We start from the raw sequence: 21379 nt of genomic DNA, 5'->3' as shown, positions 1-21379 counted from the left end.
CTTCTTCCCTCAAAATTTTCTAATCTGAGGCATAAACTTTCTGATGGACACTCAGAACCCTTCCAGCAGCCTGCTTCCCACCTCTTCTCTGGCTCAGTGGCTCTGTTCCAGGAGCCAGTTGTTATTTACAAGTGCAGTTCAGCTGTTGCTGTGTCTTTGAATACACAGTGTTGTTGTGGGATTTTTTAATTGCCATTTTCATCTATCTAATTAAAATTAAATGGAAAAAATGGATTGTCTCCAAATCTGAAGTAATTCCATGAGTACTTCTTCAGGGGAAAACTATGTATAAATATGATAATTGGTACTTGATTTGCCTTCAGCAGAATGAGGGGATTTTACCTGGATGAAGAGAAATATAGTAATTTTAAATGAGGGGAAAGATTTGTCTGATGTTTCTGATACTTTTTGTGGCTGAGAATCAGAACTAATTACATGGAGGGAAATGATAAATAAATTTGGATGCGAATTTAAAATAATACACTGGGAATGTGTTCTTGTAACTCCCTCTGCATCTGACGTGCCTTATGCTGGACTAGGGGTTTTTCCCGCCTGGGTTCATCAGTGATATTTATCTGTTCCTCAAGAAAATGCCATTTCCCCCAGTGGAAACCCTCTAAATGCTCAGAAACAGGCGTTTCACCTGCTTGCTGTGCTCTCTAAGAGTGGCAACGAGCACAGAGTAGAAAATAATGAGACAACAAAAAGAGATGTATTTTGTTAAAAATTCATGGGGTCAGCTAGTGTTTCCCTCTGCACATTTCTGAAGCACCTGATGGACATGTTTATAAAGACTTGCATGTTCACTTTATTTAGAATGACAAACTCTGTTCTCTACATAATGAGGTCAGTGAAGCATCCAGAAAAGAAATGTATAATTTGGAAGCGTGGGTCTGTAAGCACAGCCCTGCCGCGGCTATTTAAGTTTAATGAAGCAGCCACTTTGCCACTACACACTCCTTGGCGTGTTTTTGAAAACTTCAGTGTCGCACGTAATCATGTCTTAGCAATCTCCTTGGAGAGCCTTTGTGTCCTGTTCTCAGAAGAAATATTCTGCTTTTACATGTTAATGGTTTTGAAATTAGTCATTTGCTCCATTTTCATGGAAAGGAAGGTCACTGTGTGATTTCCTACCTTTCTTCATTTGCTCTAAACATTCAGGACACTGTAACGTTCATCAGCTATGCAGTGCACTGTCTGGTTTTAACATGCCTGAAAAACCAGGGAAATGTTCTGTCAAACAGCATTGCTATTCTCAGAGACAGCTCTTAGAATTCAAAGTCTGCAGATCTAACTCAGAGGGGAAAGTTCCCAGACAAGCCGTTATTGCTGGGGTTTTTTTCCCCATTGCAATCCCGACTGCCTTGTGTTGCTCATTCATTGGTCTCGTTAGAGGAGGCTCTGCTCCCTGAGTATGCAGCCCATGAAGAAGGCTCCTTCTGAAGCACATTCACTCATGGAAAGCTAAGGTCAGCCTTCTGAATCCTGGAGCAGTGTTAATGATGCAGAACTCTATAGGAACAGAATGACAGTTGGCCATTGTACAATCCTGTAATTTCCCAGGTCCCCTCCCCAAGCTCGGGACATGGTTCCTCTGGCATTATCAAGGGAATGGTTGGTAAGTGGAAAGGCGCAGGGTGTCTTCACAGCTCTGCAGCCCAGGGGAGGCCTGGCGTGTCCTACACTTTTCTGTGGGAAATGTAATTTAGGAGTTGAGATGGCTGAACCTTGCACCACCAAAATTTCCTAGGAGTAACTAATAAGTTCACAATAACTTTCTTAAAAGATGTGTTTATTTGAAAGAATGAATAAATAAAGTTGCTTCTTTGATTTGCTTTGTTGACCAACTCTGGTTGTGGAGGTGACACAGGATCATCCCAGGACATATTTAGACCCGAGGAGCCCTCTTCTTCTTTTAAATTATATTTTAGAGTACAGTGCATTAAAGCTGACTGTGATTATGTCATAGAGCAGATCTCTGGGGTTTATTCATCTTGCTTGACTGAAACTTCAGACTTGTTAATTAATATCTCCTTGTTACTTTCAACATCATTTCTATAGTTCGTTGCTACTTCTCAAAACCTCTAGAATTGGGTATTAAGGTTGAATTTGGAAGCCCAGTCTTGCTCCAGAATGACCCTCCAAGCTTGCATCTGCTCAGACCACCACCCAGGAAACTCCTTTGACCAGGTTAGCGCAAGCCACCTTCACACTCTGCTCTTGCTTCCACCTGTAAACCTTGCAGGAAATTTTTATACCCAACAGAAATGCCAGTGTAACAGACTTCTCTCTCTCTCTCTCTTCATCCTGCCTCTAAAAAAACTAAAGTTCGTTTAGCACTTAGAATACAGTTCTTATCCAAGGAGACCTGAAAAGGAACTTTCAGTAGTTTATGTTTTATATTCTAGTGCATTTATCACATGCCAGATTAGTTAAGACAGTGATAGCTGCTGTCACTAATAGACCTGATAGCTCTGATATCTTAGAAGTTTTTCATCATATATCTTCAGTAAAGCATTTTCATAGACTTGTGAAACCTGGGTTCCAGATCTGATGGACATGGGGCTAAGAGAAGGAGAAGTGAGTAAGGATGAGGCTCCCTGTGTGCTCCCTAACAAAGAGATAGAGTGGTACCACGTCAGAGTCCATGTGTACAAAACACACAGTGTGAGATGGGTTGACTGCCGGCAGGAAGATGGTTTTAAAAGACAGAAATGAGATGCAGCCAAACCTAGAAAAAGAGCCAGAATTAAGGTTAAGGAAAGTGTGCACGACACATTGCAACTTACAAAGTATGTTCCCATGCATTCTGTAGTACTGTGGTTTGGCTCTTTGTCCCCCCAAGATCCACGTGTTAGAAACAACCCCCAGTGTGGTAGTGATGGTGAGGCGATAGAACCTTAAGGAGTGGAGCCAGTGAGAGATAATTAGGTTGTTGGGGTGCTGCCCTTAGAAAGGATCAAGAAGTTCCCAGGGAATCCTAGTTCCCATGAGAGCGAGTTATTATAAAAGATCAAGATTTCCTGACTCCTTTCTTGGCAAGTGTTCTGTCTTTCTTGTACTAACTCCCACCGTGATGCCATCTGGCATGCTGTGAAGTAGCCAAGGAGGCCCTGTGAGAACTAGTGCTATGCTGTCTATTCCACCAGCCTCCAAAACTGTGAGTTTAATAAATTTTTCTTCAGTTCCAGCCTCAGGTATTTTGTTATAGCGATGAAAAACTAACACCTCTTATTTTAGACCTCACAAACAACTAGGTGAAGTGGTTCAGAAAGTATTAGTACCTACTTCAGATATTCAGGAATTCTAAGGAGAGTCAGCTTACCCTGGTGAGCAGTGAGCCAGGTCAAAAGATGGGGTGTTGTGCCTCTAAAATCAGAGCTTCCTTCCTAACTTCATAACCCTTATAAAGATCAGGCAACTGCTGATGCCCAGGGCTGCAGAGGTGAGCAGGGTGTACTTTCCTGCATGATTTTCTTCCCTTCTCCGGTGCCCCCAAAACCCATCCTCGTGATGCCAGCCACATTCCCGTGGATGTCACTTGCCGGTGGCAACCTGCTTCAGACACCCAGCAACACTTAGCTCTTGCTTGTTTGGGTCGCCTGCTTTTGTGAAACTTGGACTCGGTCCTTTGCAGGGTCACGACTTCACAGACAAGCCTTTTTATTTTAGCAATCCTCTCGCCGGGCTCCCTCCTTAGCCACCCTCCTCTGGTTCCATCATCTCCTCCTTGTCCACTCACTCCCACTCTTCCTGACTGTTGTGCAGCTCAGTTTGGCCACCGCCACATCATGTTTCATTCTCAGCCCAAGAAAGAAATTGTGCAGGTGTCAAGCTTGGTCAGAGAAGGACCTGTCCTGCCTGTGCAGTTTGGGATTTCAAGGGTGTACATATACTACTCTCTCAGCAGTGTGTTTTCATGCTGACAAGTTCCAGAAAGAACAAGTCTTGAGTAGACCAGGAAGCTACTTTCCCATGAGAGTGGTGCACTGGTATTGATAAGAAGGCAGTCGAATGGTGCTTGAAATTTTACAGAGAGCTCAGTGAAGACCAGTGCTAGGCTGCAAATTGACAGCCCAGGCCTTTCTGGCCTCCAGGCATCGGGCTATTTTCCCAGGTGGCTCTAACTGAGACAGAGCAATGCAGTGGGCCATTGGTCAGTGCCCCCCAGGTGCAACATATGCATGCCAGTTGGTGTGTGCAGCCTGCAGGCTCACTCCTGCTGCCCCATGCCCACATGTCTTCTGGGATTCCCTCCCTGGAGATCAGGGAAGAATGCACTTCCTTCCCTCCTCTTCCACTTGAGTAGGGCCAGTACGGCACGCGCTTGTAATCCCATCCACTTGACAAGCCAGGGAGGAGGATCAAAACTTTGAACACACCCTAGGCAATTTAGTGAGACTCTGTCTCAAAATAAAAAGCGCTACGGCAGGGGGAAGAGGCATCATGATAGAACACTTGCCTTGCATGTGTGAGGCCCTGCTACTGAGGGAAAAAGGGCAAAGAAAGAAAAAGATCTGGAGTAGAAACCAAGTCAGCCATACCCACTGAAAGTAAGCGCACGTATGCTCTGCAATCTCCCCCACTCCACTTTTCATTCAGAGCACAGTCCTAGGAGTGCTGGGATGCATTACTGGAATGCCAGTTTCCTATGTGAAGCTAGATGTGCTAGTGTGTTGGGCCGGAAGATCCCTTCAGCCCAGTCCTCAGTCAGGCGAGGGCTTAGAGGACTAAGGGTGCAGGATTCTGCAGAAGTGGCACAAGAGAGAGAGAGCCAGGGCTTCCTTGGAGAAGAGGCAGAGGAACCTGTGTCCCTTTATACTGAACTCAGTAGCTGGCACCCATTGCAATCAGAATAAACTGATCAAGTGATTCATAATATCCCTTTTGCCTGTGAGAAGACAAGTGGAATGAAGTATATCACTCAGAAGGGAAATTACAGATACAAAATGAGTTAAGGAAAACTGCATCTAGATTTTTTTCTCCCCCGCCCCCGCCACACCAAGGCCTCACACTTGCCAGGCAAGTATTCTACCACAAACCTATACCTCCCTTGGCCTTTTTTATTTTGCGGCAGAATCTCACTAAATTGCCTAGGGTGAGTTCAAACTTTTGATCCTCCTGCCTTGGCCTCTCAAGTATCCAGGATTACAGGCATGTGCCATCACGCTGGCCCTCTGAGGAGCATTTTATTGTGAAGAATTACTTTTTTCCCTTCCCTTTTCCTGCAATACTGGGGATTAAACCTAGGGCTTCACACCTGCTAGGCAAGTAGTCTACGTCGAGCAACACCCCATCTCAGAGTTACAGGTGGATGAACGTAGGGCGGCCGGCCCTCCACTCCTGACAGCCCTGGGCCCCAGAGACACACTGTGTACCTTCCGCACCCCTCCCAGTTCCATCAAGTGAGCTGGAGATACGCAAAACCCGAAAATAGACTCTCAGAGTGTACCCAGACATAATGATTCCATTCGGCAAGAAGGTCACTGTGTCTGCTTTTCCTGCCAACACAGCCCTGGCTCTCAATCTATGGCTGCCTTGTGAAGTGAGAGAGCTGGGCCAAGAAGCTACGCTCTGTGGCTGTGAGGCATCATGAGAATTTAAAATCATGTCAATGGGGTTTTGTCAGGGTAGGCCAGAGAAGGGAAGTTACTCAGTTTTAGAGGAGGAATGTCTTGTAACATCCTTTGTTTGTTGGCCTGAGAGTTACCATCACTTGTTTAAAAAAGAAAAAAGAAAAGAAAATCTTGCTGGCCCCAACTACAAATAAAGTCCACCCTGCCAATTCTGCCAAAAAAAAAAAAAGGACATCTGTCCCCAAATGTAGTCTAGTTACCTGAGCGGTAGGATTATGAGTAAATCTTGTTATTTTCCCTGTGCTTTTCTATACTTTCCATAATGTCACTTCTTAGATTCACAGTGTGAAATAAAGCAACAGATCCCATTTTAAAAACAAAACTGCACCTTAGCCAGCTGATTGTGTTTCTTTGAATGTTCAGTGTTTCGGTCATAAAAGTGATACGGACAGGGCAGGCCTTGCTTGTGCACCCTCATCGGGCCGAGGCCGGTGTCCACAGTCCTTTAGCCACGCCGGTTCTAGGGGGCTGCTGGGCAGGGCAGGTGCCCACCCCGAGAGGATTCATGGCAGCAAGGAGGCTGGGAGAGGAGTACTGCTGGAGGAGGGCCTGCCAGAGCCCTCCACGGCAGAGGGAGGAAGTTCACATCCAGGTGTCACTGACAGCGACACCTGCCTGCTGTGTGCTTGTCAGGAAGGAAACTGTCTGCTCGAGTTCATCTGTAAACACAGCCTTCTAGCCCTAGAATGTTCAGTTGGTGTTCACTGTCCAGGAAGTTGGAAAGAGCAAGGCCTGTGGGATCAAGCACAGTGTAGTAAGTAGAGACAGATATCCGGGATATCTGTCCCTGGAGGAATTCCACATACCCTCTTGGGGATGGGGAGTGAGGAGAGCAAGATGTTCATTTAGCTGGACTGTGACACCATAGACTGGTTATTGACATGAGTCAGTCCCATAACCAATCCTGCCCAATCCTGTCTGCTGAATCCCAGCCCTGCAGAGCCTAAGGGGAGCAAGCTGAAAGAGAGGGCACATATGGGCTGGGACACTGTGGCATTGCACCATCCTGCACTTTTTACTTTAAAGTTCCATTTATTATGTTGCACATTCTGACCAGTACTGATTCCAGTGGGTCTCAGTGCTTTGAACCTGAGGTCATGACCCAGTGTCTGCACAGATCAGGAATAGAAGTCCTTGCCATTAGATGACAGAGTCTGTCAGGGAGTACGGCCCCTGACAATAATGAGTGATTTGTAATCAGTGAAAAATAATCTCATCCATCACTTGTTACATTCTCCTGTGTGTTGCCTTACAATGGAAGATATATGTGCCCCCTGGATTTTAGGTAGTACACAAACAAGCAAAGATAACATGTCCACTTGAAAAAATAAAACAAGCTAACCAAACTAACCATTTCGTGAATAACTTTATTTAAGGCAAGCTAAAGCAGGTGGACTTTTTGAAGGAAGGTAATTTTGAAGGCAATATTGTATGATTGTATTCTTCCATATGACAGAAATCAGGAAAGTAGAACAGTAATTGGATGATTAATGTTTGGCAGATAGCATCCTAGAATATGCTAGTTGGTCAAATTTTTTTTCCTTCTTTTCTCTCTCATTGGTTTTAATTTTCCTATCTCAGAGTGAAACTGCATGGAGACTAAATTCCTGACAAGAAAAAATAGCTGCAAATGTTTTTAATAATGATTCTAGTAACTTTTGGAAAGTGTCAACAAAGACTTATTGCTTCTCTGGTGCAGAGCAGAACTGCTATCTTCTCTTCAGATCTGGGTTTCAGAGCCCTCACTCCAGCCCCTCGTGGAAAGCAGGTGTTTCTGTACACTGCCATGCTTGCTGTCTTGTTCACAGCCGCATCCACTGTTTCTTGGGGGCCTTGTGCACATCTGTGTGTGTGCACCCTTCCATTGAATGGGAACTAGATAATGTGCCACATCTGGGTTACCCCATTATTTGTTGTAAATACAGACATGATGATGTTGGGGGTCTATGGTTCTCCATTTCCTATTAACCATCTTGCCCAAGTAAACTGTTTTCTGATCTCCCCTAGATGGAAATCCTCTATCAATGTGGAAGCCATTAGCAGAGTAATTGCTGTCTGTTGCCATGACAACCAGCCGCTGCAGTCACCTGCCCGAAGTCCTGCCAGACTGCACCAGTTCGGCTGCGCCCGTGGTGAAGACTGTGGAGGATTGTGGCAGCCTAGTGAATGGGCAGCCACAGTATGTCATGCAAGTTTCAGCCAAGGACGGGCAGCTGCTGTCAACAGTAGTGCGGACCCTTGCCACCCAGAGGTAGTACCACAATTAAAACAAATGAATCTATAATTGATCCAGAGAACTGTTTGTCAGATGGAAAATGCTAAAGGGATGCAATTAGTGCTCAGGTCTTTGTGTCAGGTGAGAAGGGCTGCTGGGGGGAAAAAAAGAACTACACAAGTTCTGTCATCGTGTTTCTATAGCAATAGGACGGAAAGCTAAAATTCATGTTGTCTAGTGATCTGCTTAAAGTCACATTTGCAGAGAGCCATGGTGAAAGGATCCCACAAGACATGGGGCTGCTTGCTTTACATTTGTTATTTTGACATTGCTATGGTAATTACACTCTTGTCTTCAGTAGCTAACAAAAGAAGTCCTTTGCTAGCACAGAATAATGAAGGCACCTAGTTTCAGAAAACTAAGCCAAAGAGATTGGATTTGTGGATAGACTTTTGAAGTGACATCCCTAGGGTGTGTGATGATTGGCATGGCCTGGTGGGTGTGCTGTTGTCCCCTCCTTCTCCTCCACGGGTGACCATGACCCTTCACGTATGCTCTGCTCTGGGAAGTGGTATCATTTGCTAAAGCCTCCACAGCTATCTTCCCACGTGACGAGCCGAAGCAAGGGTGAATGGAGGTCTGAACGGCATTGCTCATCCAGGCGAACACTTTGTGTCCAGGGTCTTCTCTTGTGCTGCTGCTGCCCGATGGCAGATGGTGAGCTCTAGGCTGCCACGTAGTAGTACGTGTGCTTGGTTTCTCCAACTTTCTTTCGGAATGACTAAGTGAAACTTTTGATCTGTGAATGTAAAATATGTGACACCGTCAGACTCGTTCCCTGGCATCTGTTCTAATATGTCCAGCTCTGAAATTTAGGACCAGTTACTTACACTTGACTCATTACCTGGACCCAAGGGATCGTTCACCTCCTTTGGTGCAGACCCACATCTCCAAGTCCAACCTTGTGCTTGCAGCAGAACCCCTGGCAGCACCACAGCCTGGACGTGGTGGTGATCACACCCATCCATGCTGTCAGCATTATCTACCTTTGACTTAATCTCTGTGCAATATCAAAATGAAAAGAAATGGAAAGTATCTGTTAGCTATCGGAGCACTTACAGCAGTTGGTCAGGATTCAGAGAGTCGTTAGCCCCCTGTGAGCTGAGCCTGGATGACTGCATGTACCCAGTCATGCTGGCGGCCACCAACCACCTCAGCTGATCAGGAAATGACAGACCTGTGAACCAGTGTGTCTGTCTGCCTGTCTGTCAGGCCTGCTCCCAAACAGCAATGCTACAGACAGACCTGCTACAGACAGTAATTGCAAAGCAGAAGGTTGCAGAGTAGCAAGTCTTTGAGCAAGAGGGAAGAGGGGATCTTTTCCTCTTTAACACCCTTCCAGCCCTGGCTCATTCTCAGGATCATTCCCAGAGAGGCCTTTGCGAAATTCCTGTGCTTTCCTGACTCTTTCCCTTTGGATCAAAGATGATGTTAAAGAGAATGATCAGGTATATACCCTGGTCATCTTTGGAGGATTTGGGGAGAGATGGAAGAGGGCAAGGAGGCTGGTCCTCGGGTTATTACATATCACGGTGGCATTTTTTACCTCAAATCCCTAACAAAGAATAGGAGACCATCCGAGAGGGAGATGTTCTTCTGACATGATACAGCACCCACTGAGAAGGGAGGCATCCGTGAGATGCAAATTAAAACAATGCTGAGATTCCATCTCACTCCAGAAAGAATGGCTGTTATTAAACGAAATCAACCAATAACAAATGCTGGCGGGGCTGTGAAGAAACAGGAGCCCTTCCCCACTGTTAGTGGGGGTGTAGACTGGTGCAGCCACTGTGGAAATCAATCTAAAACTGGAGATTCCATTTAACTCAGCTATTGCCCTTTTTGGTATCTTCCTGAAAGAATTAAAATCATCATAGCACAGTGATATATGCACACCCATGTTTATAGTGGCACAGCTTGTGATAGCTAAATCTTGGAAACAGTCCAAATGCCCTGATGAATGGATAAAGAAGATGTGGGTTTTTATACAATGGAGTACTACTCTGCCATAAAGATAAACTTGAGACATTTCTAGCTAAATGGATGCACCTGGAGACTGTACTTTTAAGTGAAATAAATTGGACACACCTGTAAATTTCACATTGTTTCTCTGGAGAGAGAAACTGAAAGTATAAATTAGGACCAAATTAGGACTAGATATTGTGAAATACGAAGAAAGCGTTCAAATGTGCAGGGTAACTGGGGGTGGGGGAGGGAAAGAAAAAAATGAGAAAAGAAGAAAAGATGGAAACAAAGCTTTTGAAATAAGGAAGGGAAGAAGGGTTGAAGTGGGGGAAGAGGAATGGGAAAAAATAATCCAGCTATATCTATCATGTACAAGTCCAAATTCCCTATGACGAATGTGATCATGTATACCTAAAATGTACCAATAAACTTAATTTTGTTAAAAGATGCAGTTTGTCTAGAAGCTACAATTGGTGTCATTTCAAAACTTACATTGTTAATGATGAGTAATTGTTTTTTTTTTTTTTATTGGTAGTTTTCCTGAGTTCCATCTGTGTTCAACACTAAAAATAACGTTATTGCTCATTTTCACTCACTTTTGGCCCATGCTGCACCGGCTGTTTTGATACTGGTCACACCTTGTTTCTTTATGTTGTCACAAGTAGATGGTCTGAGTGCCCTAGAGTGCCCAGGACCACTGCCCTACTGCCAAGGTCAAGTGTAAACACCCAAGGGGGCCTTTAAGCAAGTGTCTCTTTGAGCAGCTACCACTCTGTGCCCAGGGGACACTGAGCTAAAGGCCATCTGTTTTGCAGTGGGTCACAGCCCAGTGACCAGCAGGTGCCCCTCTTTCTCTTGCAGCCCCTTCAATGACCGGCCGATGTGCAGGATCTGCCATGAGGGCAGCAGCCAAGAGGACTTGCTCTCTCCATGTGAATGTACAGGGACCTTGGGGACAATTCATCGGAGCTGCCTGGAGCACTGGCTGTCATCCTCAAACACCAGCTACTGTGAACTCTGCCACTTCAGGTTTGCAGTCGAACGAAAACCCAGGCCGTTAGTGGAGGTCAGTAAGTGGGGCACGTCCTGAAAACTTAGCTCTAATGAGCAAATGATGTCTGCTTTTACGGCCGATCACAAACCTTGTACAGCTTCACTGAAGCAGAGTAATAGCCCTGAGAGAGACAGAGAGACAGCGAGACAGACAGGGGCAGCTGGTCAGCTCACTGTGGAGCCAGCAGTAGAATGGTGACTTCCACAAAAGTGGAACAAGAAAGAAGATATCGGTGTAAGAAGAATGGGGAAGCTTAGAGATGTGGTCCCTATTTTTCAATCCCTGCAAAGGAGAACAAAGGTCAAACAGGTTTCTCTTTGTATTCCGTCTGTCTGCTTGGAGCAATAGATAAATGGACATTTGGGTTGCATGTCCTGAGAAGTCTTCATGAGAAAATACTGTATAGCTGTGTAGTACAGTGGAGTTAATTCCAGACTTCTGGGCCCTGTGACCTTGGGGATGTTACCTCGTCTGCTGGATTACTACAAGAATTGAAGGAGTTAATGTGTAGAGAACACTTCATATAGGACATTTCTCTTTTGTGTTTTAGGAAGCATAGGATTCTTCATTAGACCCAGGATCTGGTGTGCTATCAAATTGGGAAAAAAAATATTAGATTATTTCTGCCCTCTTTCCTACCCTCAAATTCTACTGGTTAGTAAAGACTGAATATTGGCAATAATACACATATTAAGATATTATGAAGTGGAGCCATCTGAAAGAGGCCAAGGCATTCTGTCTGTACTCCAGACCTGCTGGTAATCGTGTTTCAGTGGCTAGTGCAATGAAACCCTGGGATGAGGGCTAGAACTAGAGATTGAGAGGCCCTTCCTGAAGACCATTGAATGAGTGTATTAGTACTACGGTTCTTGAAGCTCTAGAGAGCTCTTTATGTTCATCCTCTTGGTTTTGACCTTGATAATTTAATTGGGACCTGTAACTGGAGCTTGTTTTAGCAATGGCTTACTTGCTAAATGGCACAGAATTTATTTGACTTGTTCCAAGAGACTCCATGCTTTTCTCAAGAGACTGGATCAAGTGACCTCTTAATTTAGCCATCTTGCCACTTGACATCAGATTTCAGAAATTCATATTTGTAGAGTACCTATCAAGAATTTGGTCCTATGCCAAATTTGCTGGGATTTGCCATTTCAGAACCCAAAGGAAGAATTATAATTAATTAACAAAGGCAATGAATATTTCTCCAGCCCAATGGAAAAAGTAAGAAGAAGTTGATTTCTTCTTTCCAGAAACTTTTTGGAATCTCTTCAGTTTGATAATGCAGCCTCTCCAGGGAAGTTGGCTTCCCAGAGTGAGGAAGTTCTGCTTTTAAATGGATTCCATCCAGAAGTCTTCTTTTCTGGTATCCCAAGTAAAGAAGACTTTTAATTCGGCTTGGTAAAAATCCGTGTTTGTACACGTAATATGTAGCAAGTGGGGGTGGGGGTGCATGTGTGTGCATGTGTGCACAGGCCTTCCTCTTTCTAATAGTACATATATGTGGCATCACCAGGGAACCCTTTCAGTCTCAGGGTGACACAACACCCACACAGGCTTTTTCCAAGGTGCCCATGTGGGATCGCAGACTGACTCCAGGATCTTAGGCAACTGTCACCAAACAAGGAAACAAGGAGAATGACCTTGTGAATGTGTGAGGTGTTGGACAAGATTTAGGGCCTTGCCTACAAAAACTTCACCCACACGGTCCCCGGTGCTGAAATTGTCATGGCACAAATGGAATGTGACAATTTTCCCAGTTAATGATGACTGAACAAGTTGAAAGTGAAAGGCAAACCTTCTCAGGCCGGGGGAGGCTGGTCGTTTGATCATCCCATGGTGAAATGAACTTGCTGTTTGACCACAAGCAATGAAAAGTTGTCTTTGGTTTCTCAGCTGGAGGACAAATGAGAACCAGGTGCGGGCAGATTTTTAAACACGTGACATTACTAATTGACTTTTTCCCTTTTACCAAGGGCAGGCTTTTTTATAGTGAGCATTGCTTCTCGAGATTTTTACCTTGAAATAAACCTGCATCTTTTTTTAGTGTATCAGCCAAACCTGCCTATTTGGGTTAAGGAGTATTGTTACTTTGTTTTTCATCTTTATTCTTTTAATTGCTTTAATCATTACTTTGTTTACTAGTTAGATCTGCCTTCTCATTAAAGCAAGAAAATTCCATAACATTTAATTTCAATATCAATGTGACAATAACAGCTCTTGTTGCTAGAGGAAGCAGTTTTAAAAGTCATTTATAAATTTTATTTGCCAGCATCTCAGAGCTAACATTGGCTGGAATTGCTTCTAACTCCTCAGATTTGCACTTCTTAGTGAGCCCGTCACTGGCTTGTTCAGTGCTGCCCTTCCATCCCTGTTTCTAATCCCCTTCCCTTTACTTCTCTTCCATACTCTCTACAGCCAGCAGTGAGATGTTCATTTGTCCCTGCCCAGGAACCTAGGACAGTTGCTTATACACAGGCTGCTATATGAAACCTTGTATTTCCACACAAGGGCAAGTTTCTTTCCATAATAACCAAACCAATAGGCTGATTTTATTAGAACCCAAACTGTGCATCCCTTCCCCACTTGGCCGCTGACCATCTGTGTGACCATCTGTGTGGCTCAGCTCAGTTTCTCCCAAGCTGCCCTGTGGAAGAAGGTGAACAAGAAGCTCTCCATGACATCTTTTGGTTTCTACAAGTTTAGAGGCCTTGTGTTTGAAAGAATACATTCTATACTTAAAATGGATATGTTGAGTGGTGTGTAGTTTAAGTCTCAATATTGATTTTGTGTGTATGTGTCTGTCTACTTAGCTAGTTACTTGCCTACCTTCCTACCTGGCCAGACTAAGACTATTGCTTTCTTTTGGTAGGCCCGTTACCTTTTTGTATGCCTGTTGCAGTCAGCAGGATTGGGTGAGGGAATACATTAAATACAGGACACGTAGCTTATAAGGTTATTTTTTAATAACTACAAATGCAAGGAGTATAAGAGATTAACCACGCACTAGAAGCCCAGAACATTCAGCTGAGGGCCTAGATCCCAGCAGTTTCCCACAGAAGTCCCGCTAAAGGCTTGGAGTCCAAGGCAGTGTCCTCCTCGAGTCCAGCCAGTGGCCTGGAGCCCACAGCAATATCCCATGTTTGTCTGTATTGAGGATCTACACCTGGAAGGCCCAAGGGCCAGTGGTGGAAGCCAGAAAAATGTATGTGCTTGAGATGAAGTCTGTGCCACCAAGCTAAGGGATCCACATTGGAGCCAGGCAGTGATGATGCTCACGGTAAAGGTCTGAGCTCTCCCGATGAAAGCAGCAGCCATTCCCAATGACAGCAAGGTCCCGAGCTCCTCCAACAATGAGAACAGCCTAGTTCACATCAGCAAAACCATCCACAGCAAGCTTCTCTTAGAAAATCAACAGGACAAGATCTTGCCCCTCTAGTTCTCTCTTTATGGCTATTGGTAATGATGCTCAGGTGGATCCTGCACGCCCAGACCACGCTGATTCAGTTCAGCTGGGGGTTACAAGTTGCCCATTGACTAATCTACTACAATGCCCTCAATATTTTCTGGTGCAGAGTAAGCTAATAAAAGGTAGTTTCAACCCTGGATAGCTACACTGCAATCATCTAGCTTAGTCAGATGTGGATGAGTTTCTGCCATAGTCCAGTTAATGCAAATCTCATAAGGTCTGTGTCCAGTCATGCAAAATTTGAAAGGAAAGTATTCAAAATGTACATAGAAAAATGGGAAAACAGTTAAAACACACATGCATTTCATACCTTCAGAGTAAGCACATCTCTCATGGAGTCCAGGTAGTTTTTGTTGGTGGAAAATTGTACCTAGTGGTCATTTGTAAGATGAATTATCCCTAAGAATAATAACCCACTAGAACATAGTAAATAGATATCCACCAGCCAACCATAAAAGGATTCACTGAATGACTGGCCTGGGTGGTTTTATGGTCTCCTTCCTGCTTATTTTTAGTTTTCCTCATTTCTCTCTGTAAGGTGAACTCTGATACTTTCCTTTTATAACAAAGGGTAAAATACTGCAAACCAATAAAAGTACCATGACTCACTCCCCGAAATGTGTGCTTGACTCGAGCCTATTGCCAGGGTTGCATTTCTGATTGACCAGCTCGCCCAGGAACACCATTTTGCTGTGTGCGGATAATGTGCTCGTACCGTCAGTTTCTAGTGATGGAATATTTACCGCAGGGCTTGCCTCAGACAGGTACCTGTATCATCCTCCCTTGCCTGTAAAACTCAGGAAGCCACAGATCAGTTCAACAATGTTGTGATTAAGATGAAACACCTATGGAATTGGAAATCTGAGGAAAAGGCTTTACAGGGTCTGAGGAGCTGCTCTTCCTCTGATGAGAGAAACATGGTGATTTTTCTCAGAGGGGATTATTAGGTTTCTGTATTCCTCTTTCCTTTATACAGACCCAGCTGATTGATAAAAATTGTATGAACAATTTAAAAGCTGTTCCCTGAGAGTCAGAGGTTTAGCTAAATTGAAACTGAGAGTGGGTTCTCACATAGCAGTTACCCAGAATAACAGGATGTAAAGCTAAGGATTAGGAACTTTTTTTAAATTTATTTGTGAATTTTTTAAGTCACTAGAAGGAAACGGCATTTGAAAGTGTGGCCTGTTTTCAGAGCAATCTCCAGCTGCACAGCAGGGAGAAACTACGCACAGAGCAGGGAGAGTAGTGCATGGAGAAACCACTTCATACCTTGGCACTTGCTATTTATAAATTTGAGACCACATTCAAATAAATAAATAAATAACACACAGATACATACACATATGTGTATATGTAAATATATCTGTGGCTCAGAGAAACTGCTGGACTCTTACCGTGTTTTATTTTCTTTTTACTTTTAATATTTATCCAAGTAAAAACTTGAGTGTTTGGTTTCAGCATATTCAGTTTAATCCCAAAACCCTTGTCATATTGTGGGTCATCAGGAAATTATGCCATGGGGGTGTGAACAGAGTGGAACGTCCCAGACCCTCCATTCGACTCCTCTTGGGAAGGCAGACAAGCTTCTCTTCATTGTGACTCCTGGGCGGAGCCCACTGAGTTAAGTTGGCTGGACCATCGTCATTGCACTAGACCAGTATTTTTCATTCTGTACTGGGGTACTCTACAGCTGAATTACATCTCCAATCCTATTTTTATTTTATTTATATTGTTATTTTAATCTTGAGACAGATTTTGCTAAGTTGGCCAAGCAGGACTTGAATTTAAGATCATCCTGCCTCAGCCTCCCTCAATGATGGAATTATAGGCCTGCACCACTCTGCCTGGCTTTGAATCAGTACGTTTTTCATTGAGGAATCTGAATGCTTCTTAAGTGAGACATGATTCTGTGGTCTCCCATGCCTTGCCTTTTGCTTACGCACACCCATCCGCCTTCACTTGCATGTGTGGCCTGCCTGCCATTTATACTTGAGATGCCAGGAGTAGGTGATTTCTCCCACTTTTTCCCCCCATACCAGGGAATCGAACTCAGGACCTTTTGCTTACCACGTAGGCACAGCACCACTGAGCTATAAGAGTTCTCTGTGCATGTCTTTCTGCCAGTGTCTTTCTTTCAAGGTATTATATAGATAGAAGTGATGATCTCCTTCCTTTGGTCCTCATGTTACAAACAAGCGGAAAGGACTAAGGTTGCACAGTGGATGAGCCTCTTAGAGATAGTGCGACAGGGACGGTGGCTGCTGTCCTTGCTCTTGAGTATGCTGTGGGGCCAGGCAAGCATCTCCGTGCCCTCTGATGAGGTCACTGAGCGGGCTTCTCACAGAGCACCCTCCTCCTCCGGGCTGATGGCGCGTCCTCTGCCATCCGTTGAGGTGGCACTTGTCGTGAGTGAGCCTCTGCGTTCTTAATCCTGGAGCTGTTCAGCCTTGAAGTTTTCTCTTGGCTTTGGTAGCTAATTTAGCAGTTGTTCTGTTACTTAAAGCTTATCTACGAAGATGCTGTTTTAAGGTATCTATTAAATTCACAGCTTGCTTCATTAAAAATCACTTCATTAAGCAAGCACGCCGGCCAAGGTGTTCACGTGGCCGCGCCAGATGGAAGCAACTGCTCGCCGCCGTGCTTTTAGCCCAAACACTGCTGGTAAAGGACTAATTTGGAGGGGGAAACTCAGTAAAAAGAATGCAATGAGCAGAGTCTGTTATTTGAAATCATATTCTGATTCTTGCTGTGAACTTGGGTTTAAATCCACACGCAAAGCCACCTTTTCACGAGGACCAGCCTGGCTTCTCCCTCGGTGGCCCCACCTGAGAAGTCTGTGAGCAGAGACACAAAGATGCAAAACACCAAGATGCTTCCAGGTTTCAAAAAATACGAGGACAAAGAATAACATAACAAACAGATGTGTATCCGCTACCCAGAATTACAAATGTTAGCCTTCTGTGAGCAACATAGCTTTCATAGAACCCCGGGGTTCAGAGAGAGCCTGTCTGTGGTCTTTACTAACTTATTCTTATGTAGATTCAAATAGCGAAAATCCAAGTTGGCTTTAAAGTCATCTGGGCCAAGAATAAGAGAAGGTCAACAAAATAAGTCAGAAAATCTTGAACGATTCCAGACCCTTTCAGCTAAGTCCAAATGTAAGAAAAAATGGTTCAGCAAATGTTGACTGTCAAGAGGTTCACATCTTTGAAAGGCCAACAATTAAAAGTTATCACTGAGGTGCTGAGGTGGGGGAGGTGAAGGGGTCCCTGGGCCGCTGGCAGGAGAGCTTTGTAAAGGGGAGTCTGAGAGCCGGGCTGTGAAATGTCACTGAGTGACTCCAGCTGGTAATCGTCTTTACCCTGCATCCTGCTGAAATAACAAGGCACAGGTAACTCTCAGGAATTACCCTGTGCGCGGTGCAGGCGCCTGGTAGAACTGATGGGAAACATAAATGCAGGAGCCCAGTGCTTGTGAATATGCCAGGCCCTCCCTGCTGGGGCTTCTGCCAGGCCTCCCCACACCTCCTCGGTTTTTAGTGTCAACAGTTGGCTTTTAATTCCAAAGAAAGAACGCAGAGGCTTGAAGAAATAGTGCTGGGAAAGAGTGTGAGCAATACGTGATTGTGAGTGAGCGCTGCCTGACAGTCATTCACGGCAGCGGGCACTGCAGTAGCACACGGGACTTTGTGATGCCATAGGAGTGGGCAAGTATCTCGTTAGGCAGCGAGAGCCTCGTGCTCCTTTCGTCACCGAACAACACCTGCTGTGCCTGACCGTGCTAAGAACTTCATTTTCCAGAGTAGCTTGGCTCTTCCTTCTAATCTGGTAACATTAATTAATTTGACTCCATCTATTTTTATCTTCAATATGCTTATACACCAACTTTTTTTTTCTTAAATTATGTTTACCCATTTCCTAGACAGGGAAATATTACATGATATACAGTTTATATAATCATTTTATTTTAATGTTTCCAACAGACTGCCGACGGTTCACAATGTCCCCCCATGGCGCTCTGGGCTCTTTTATAAGGGGCATCATCCTCAACATGAAGGCTCCCTCATCAGAACCTAACCATGTCCCAAAGGCCCATTCTCCTCCCACCACCTGGAGGAGTTGAGATTCCAACCTATACTTTGGGGAACACAAACACTGAGACCACAGTACTCGGCATCTTAGTCACTTCCTTTATCACTGAAACCAAATACCCAACACCGTCATCTTAAAGAGGAGAGATTTGTTTTGGCTCACGTTCAGAAGTTTTGAGCAGGAAAGCACAGAGGAAGCATCTGGGCTAGGAAAGCTGCTCACATCATGGAACCAGGAAGCAGAGACAGAAGGGGGAGCCAGGGATAAGAGCACACCCTTCCAGGTCACACTCCCGCGACCTGCCTCTCTGGACAGGTCCCACCTCTTACAGCGTGTCAGCCACAGCACCCAGGGTGCAGTCCTCCAAGAGCCCCACCTAGAGCACATGAGGCTGGTGGGACATCTAGATGCAAACCACAACACTTGGCCTCTTCCTTCCTGGCTCTGTGCTCTTCTTCCTCCCTCTGCTCGTTGACGCGCACCTGCGCACACAGACCTGGAGACCTCTTCACTCATTACCAGCCTTTCAGAACTAGACTTCAGAGAGAGGAGAATTAAAAACTTACTTACGGTCCCAGTTCTGATTTCATCTTGACATTGGATTTGCCTGTTAAATCCAGAGCTGTTAGGGAAAAGGACAGAATGAAGAGGCGGAGCACAGAAGATTCTTAGGGCAGTGATACTGTCCAGCATGATCGTATAATGGTGATACGTGCATTGTGCATTTGTCAGGACCAGTAGATGTTGGTGTCTTTAACTGCTGTCACTGAGGTAATTCAGAGTGGTAAACCTTAATTTGCAACACATGAAAGACAATACTGGCTTTTCCCTTGAACTATTTGTAAAATTTCCTCAGTTCTTTTCTTGCCATTTTTTAACAAGTGCAGCAGATTAAGGGAAAAATAAGGAAAGACTTCTGTCAGTTCTTAGGTCTCCTGTCTCCAGGCTTTGCCTGTCTCCCGTCACTTGCCACTTACCTGTTTCTGTGCTGCATCTCCTCTCTGCCTGCCTTCGCTGTTGGGGGGGGACTCTGTGAGATTGCTTGCAGTGAAACTGTTTCTTTGCAGTGCATTACTGCAGACTGAGAGAAACAGATTTGCACTGTGAGAAGGTTGCATACTTGTGTAACCCAAAAGGGGCGGCGTGAGCCAGGGGTTTTGCTCATTGGTTCTGCCACCTGCCTCGCAAGCTCAAGGACCAGAGGTTCGATCCCCGGTACCAAAAAAAAAACTCTCAAAAGAGGCTGCGTGAGGGTCCTGAAGCTCTTAATGTAGAATTCTGTAAAATAAGTTTAATTCTTAAATGTGCCACTTATAAAAATATATAAGAATCTGTTTGTGAAGACTGAGGTCAGAATACGAGAAGAAAACAAAAATTTTTTTTTTATTGGTTTTTTGAGACAGGGTCTCACTATGTAGTTGAGACTGACCTGGAGCTCACTATGTAGCCCAGGCTGGTCTTGAACTCACAGCGATCCTCCTGTCTCAGCCTCCCGAGTGCTGGGATTACAGGCGTGCGCAACCACACCAGGCAAAACAAAATTTTTTCTACTCATTATTTTGTCACTGCTTCACCTCCAGCGATGCTATTTGAAATAGAAAGTTGGAACCAGTAGTGAGGTTCAAAGGCTCCAAGGGAAAATGGCTAATACAGCGTATGTGAAATGCTGGCAAGTAGGAGCAGCAGGGAAGTTGTGAAACACAATTTATAGATACTTCAATCTGGGAAGAATCAGTAAAAGCAGAAACTGAGAGATGGAAGGAGAATAGTCACCATCCTAGGAAACAGTGCAGCCCATCCTAACGTTCATGTTGCCGCAGAGACCTGCTGTTTTGGTATAGCTAATAGGTCGTGGGACAAAAACCTGAAGGGAGGGAGTAACAGTGGCTGCAATATTTTGCTGAACACTGGATCATCTGCATGAAATCTGTGGCTTTAAGGCGGAGCCCCAGAAGACATTCATTGATCAGGATATACATTCTGAGCTGTTCGTAAAATGGACCTGATATATTCTGAAACTCACAATATCGGATGAATCCACGCCAGGGGAAAGGAAGAGCGTACACAGGGATTTATGCAGGGTGGGAGATTTCCTTAAGGGAATCTGCAGAGGGTCACTTCAGACCTCAGAGTGCTTTTGTTTTGTTTTGTTTTGTTTTAACCATGGAGTTTCTCAGTCTCAGACCTTTTGGCAGTTTTGTTGAGATACTGATTCTCTTACTCTCCATTTAAAGTGTACGTTCAGTGTCTTCACAGAGTTAACCATCGTCATACTCAAGCTTAGAACTTTTCCATCATCCACAAAAGAAACCTCGCACGCTTCAGCTGCCGTTCTCTCGTCCTCCGTGCTGGGCCCCAGCCCTGCATTCGCTAATCTATTTCCTGTCCCCATGGATTTGTGTGTTGGGCACATTTCCTGTAAATGGAATTCTACCGCGTGCGGTGCTTTATGATTGGCTTATGTCACAGCATAGCGTTTCCAAGGTCTAGTCTCAGATTTTATAGAAATCGTACCTTACCCTTCCTTGCTTCATGAGACTTTTAATTTCTAATTGTTTCCTTCTGTTTGTTTACCTTAACATGCCCCTCCTGTCCTCCTCCTCCTCCCAGTAATTACCATCTCCTGAGGCCTGAGCCTGCGCCACTGTTAGGCCCTTAATACTCTCCGGTCCGTGGGTACAACCATCGCCATCTTAGAAATGGGGAAATTGGTATAGGGATGTCAGTGATTTTTTTTCCCCCTCTTAAAAGTTTAAATGTCTGCCAGGAGTGGTTGCGCACGCCTGTAATCCCAGCACTCGGGAGGCTGAGGCAGGAGGATGGCTGTGAGTTCAAGACCAGCCTGGGCTACACAGTGAGTTCCAGGTCAGTCTCAACTACATAGTAAGACCC

The 21379-nt window shown here is 44.7% G+C and overlaps 1 protein-coding gene across 1 annotated transcript in view; it reads left to right on the top strand.

The window, feature by feature from the left end:
- Marchf3 (membrane associated ring-CH-type finger 3) overlaps positions 1-21379 on the top strand; it is a 112055-nt gene that overhangs the window by 66717 nt on the left and 23959 nt on the right. The window contains exons 3-4 of the mRNA XM_010627222.3: positions 7644-7887; positions 10738-10942. Coding sequence (XP_010625524.1) covers positions 7700-7887; positions 10738-10942 — 393 coding nt within the window. The 5' untranslated portion in view covers positions 7644-7699. The remainder of the gene's footprint in view (positions 1-7643; positions 7888-10737; positions 10943-21379) is intronic.

Source organism: Fukomys damarensis, unplaced genomic scaffold, assembly GCF_012274545.1.
Source record: "Fukomys damarensis isolate Sample0158 unplaced genomic scaffold, DMR_v1.0_HiC HiC_scaffold_3, whole genome shotgun sequence".
In the NCBI taxonomy this organism is placed as follows: Eukaryota; Metazoa; Chordata; class Mammalia; order Rodentia; family Bathyergidae; genus Fukomys; species Fukomys damarensis.
Note: the sequence above shows the minus strand (reverse complement) of the source record. Positions and strands in the feature narration are given on the sequence as shown.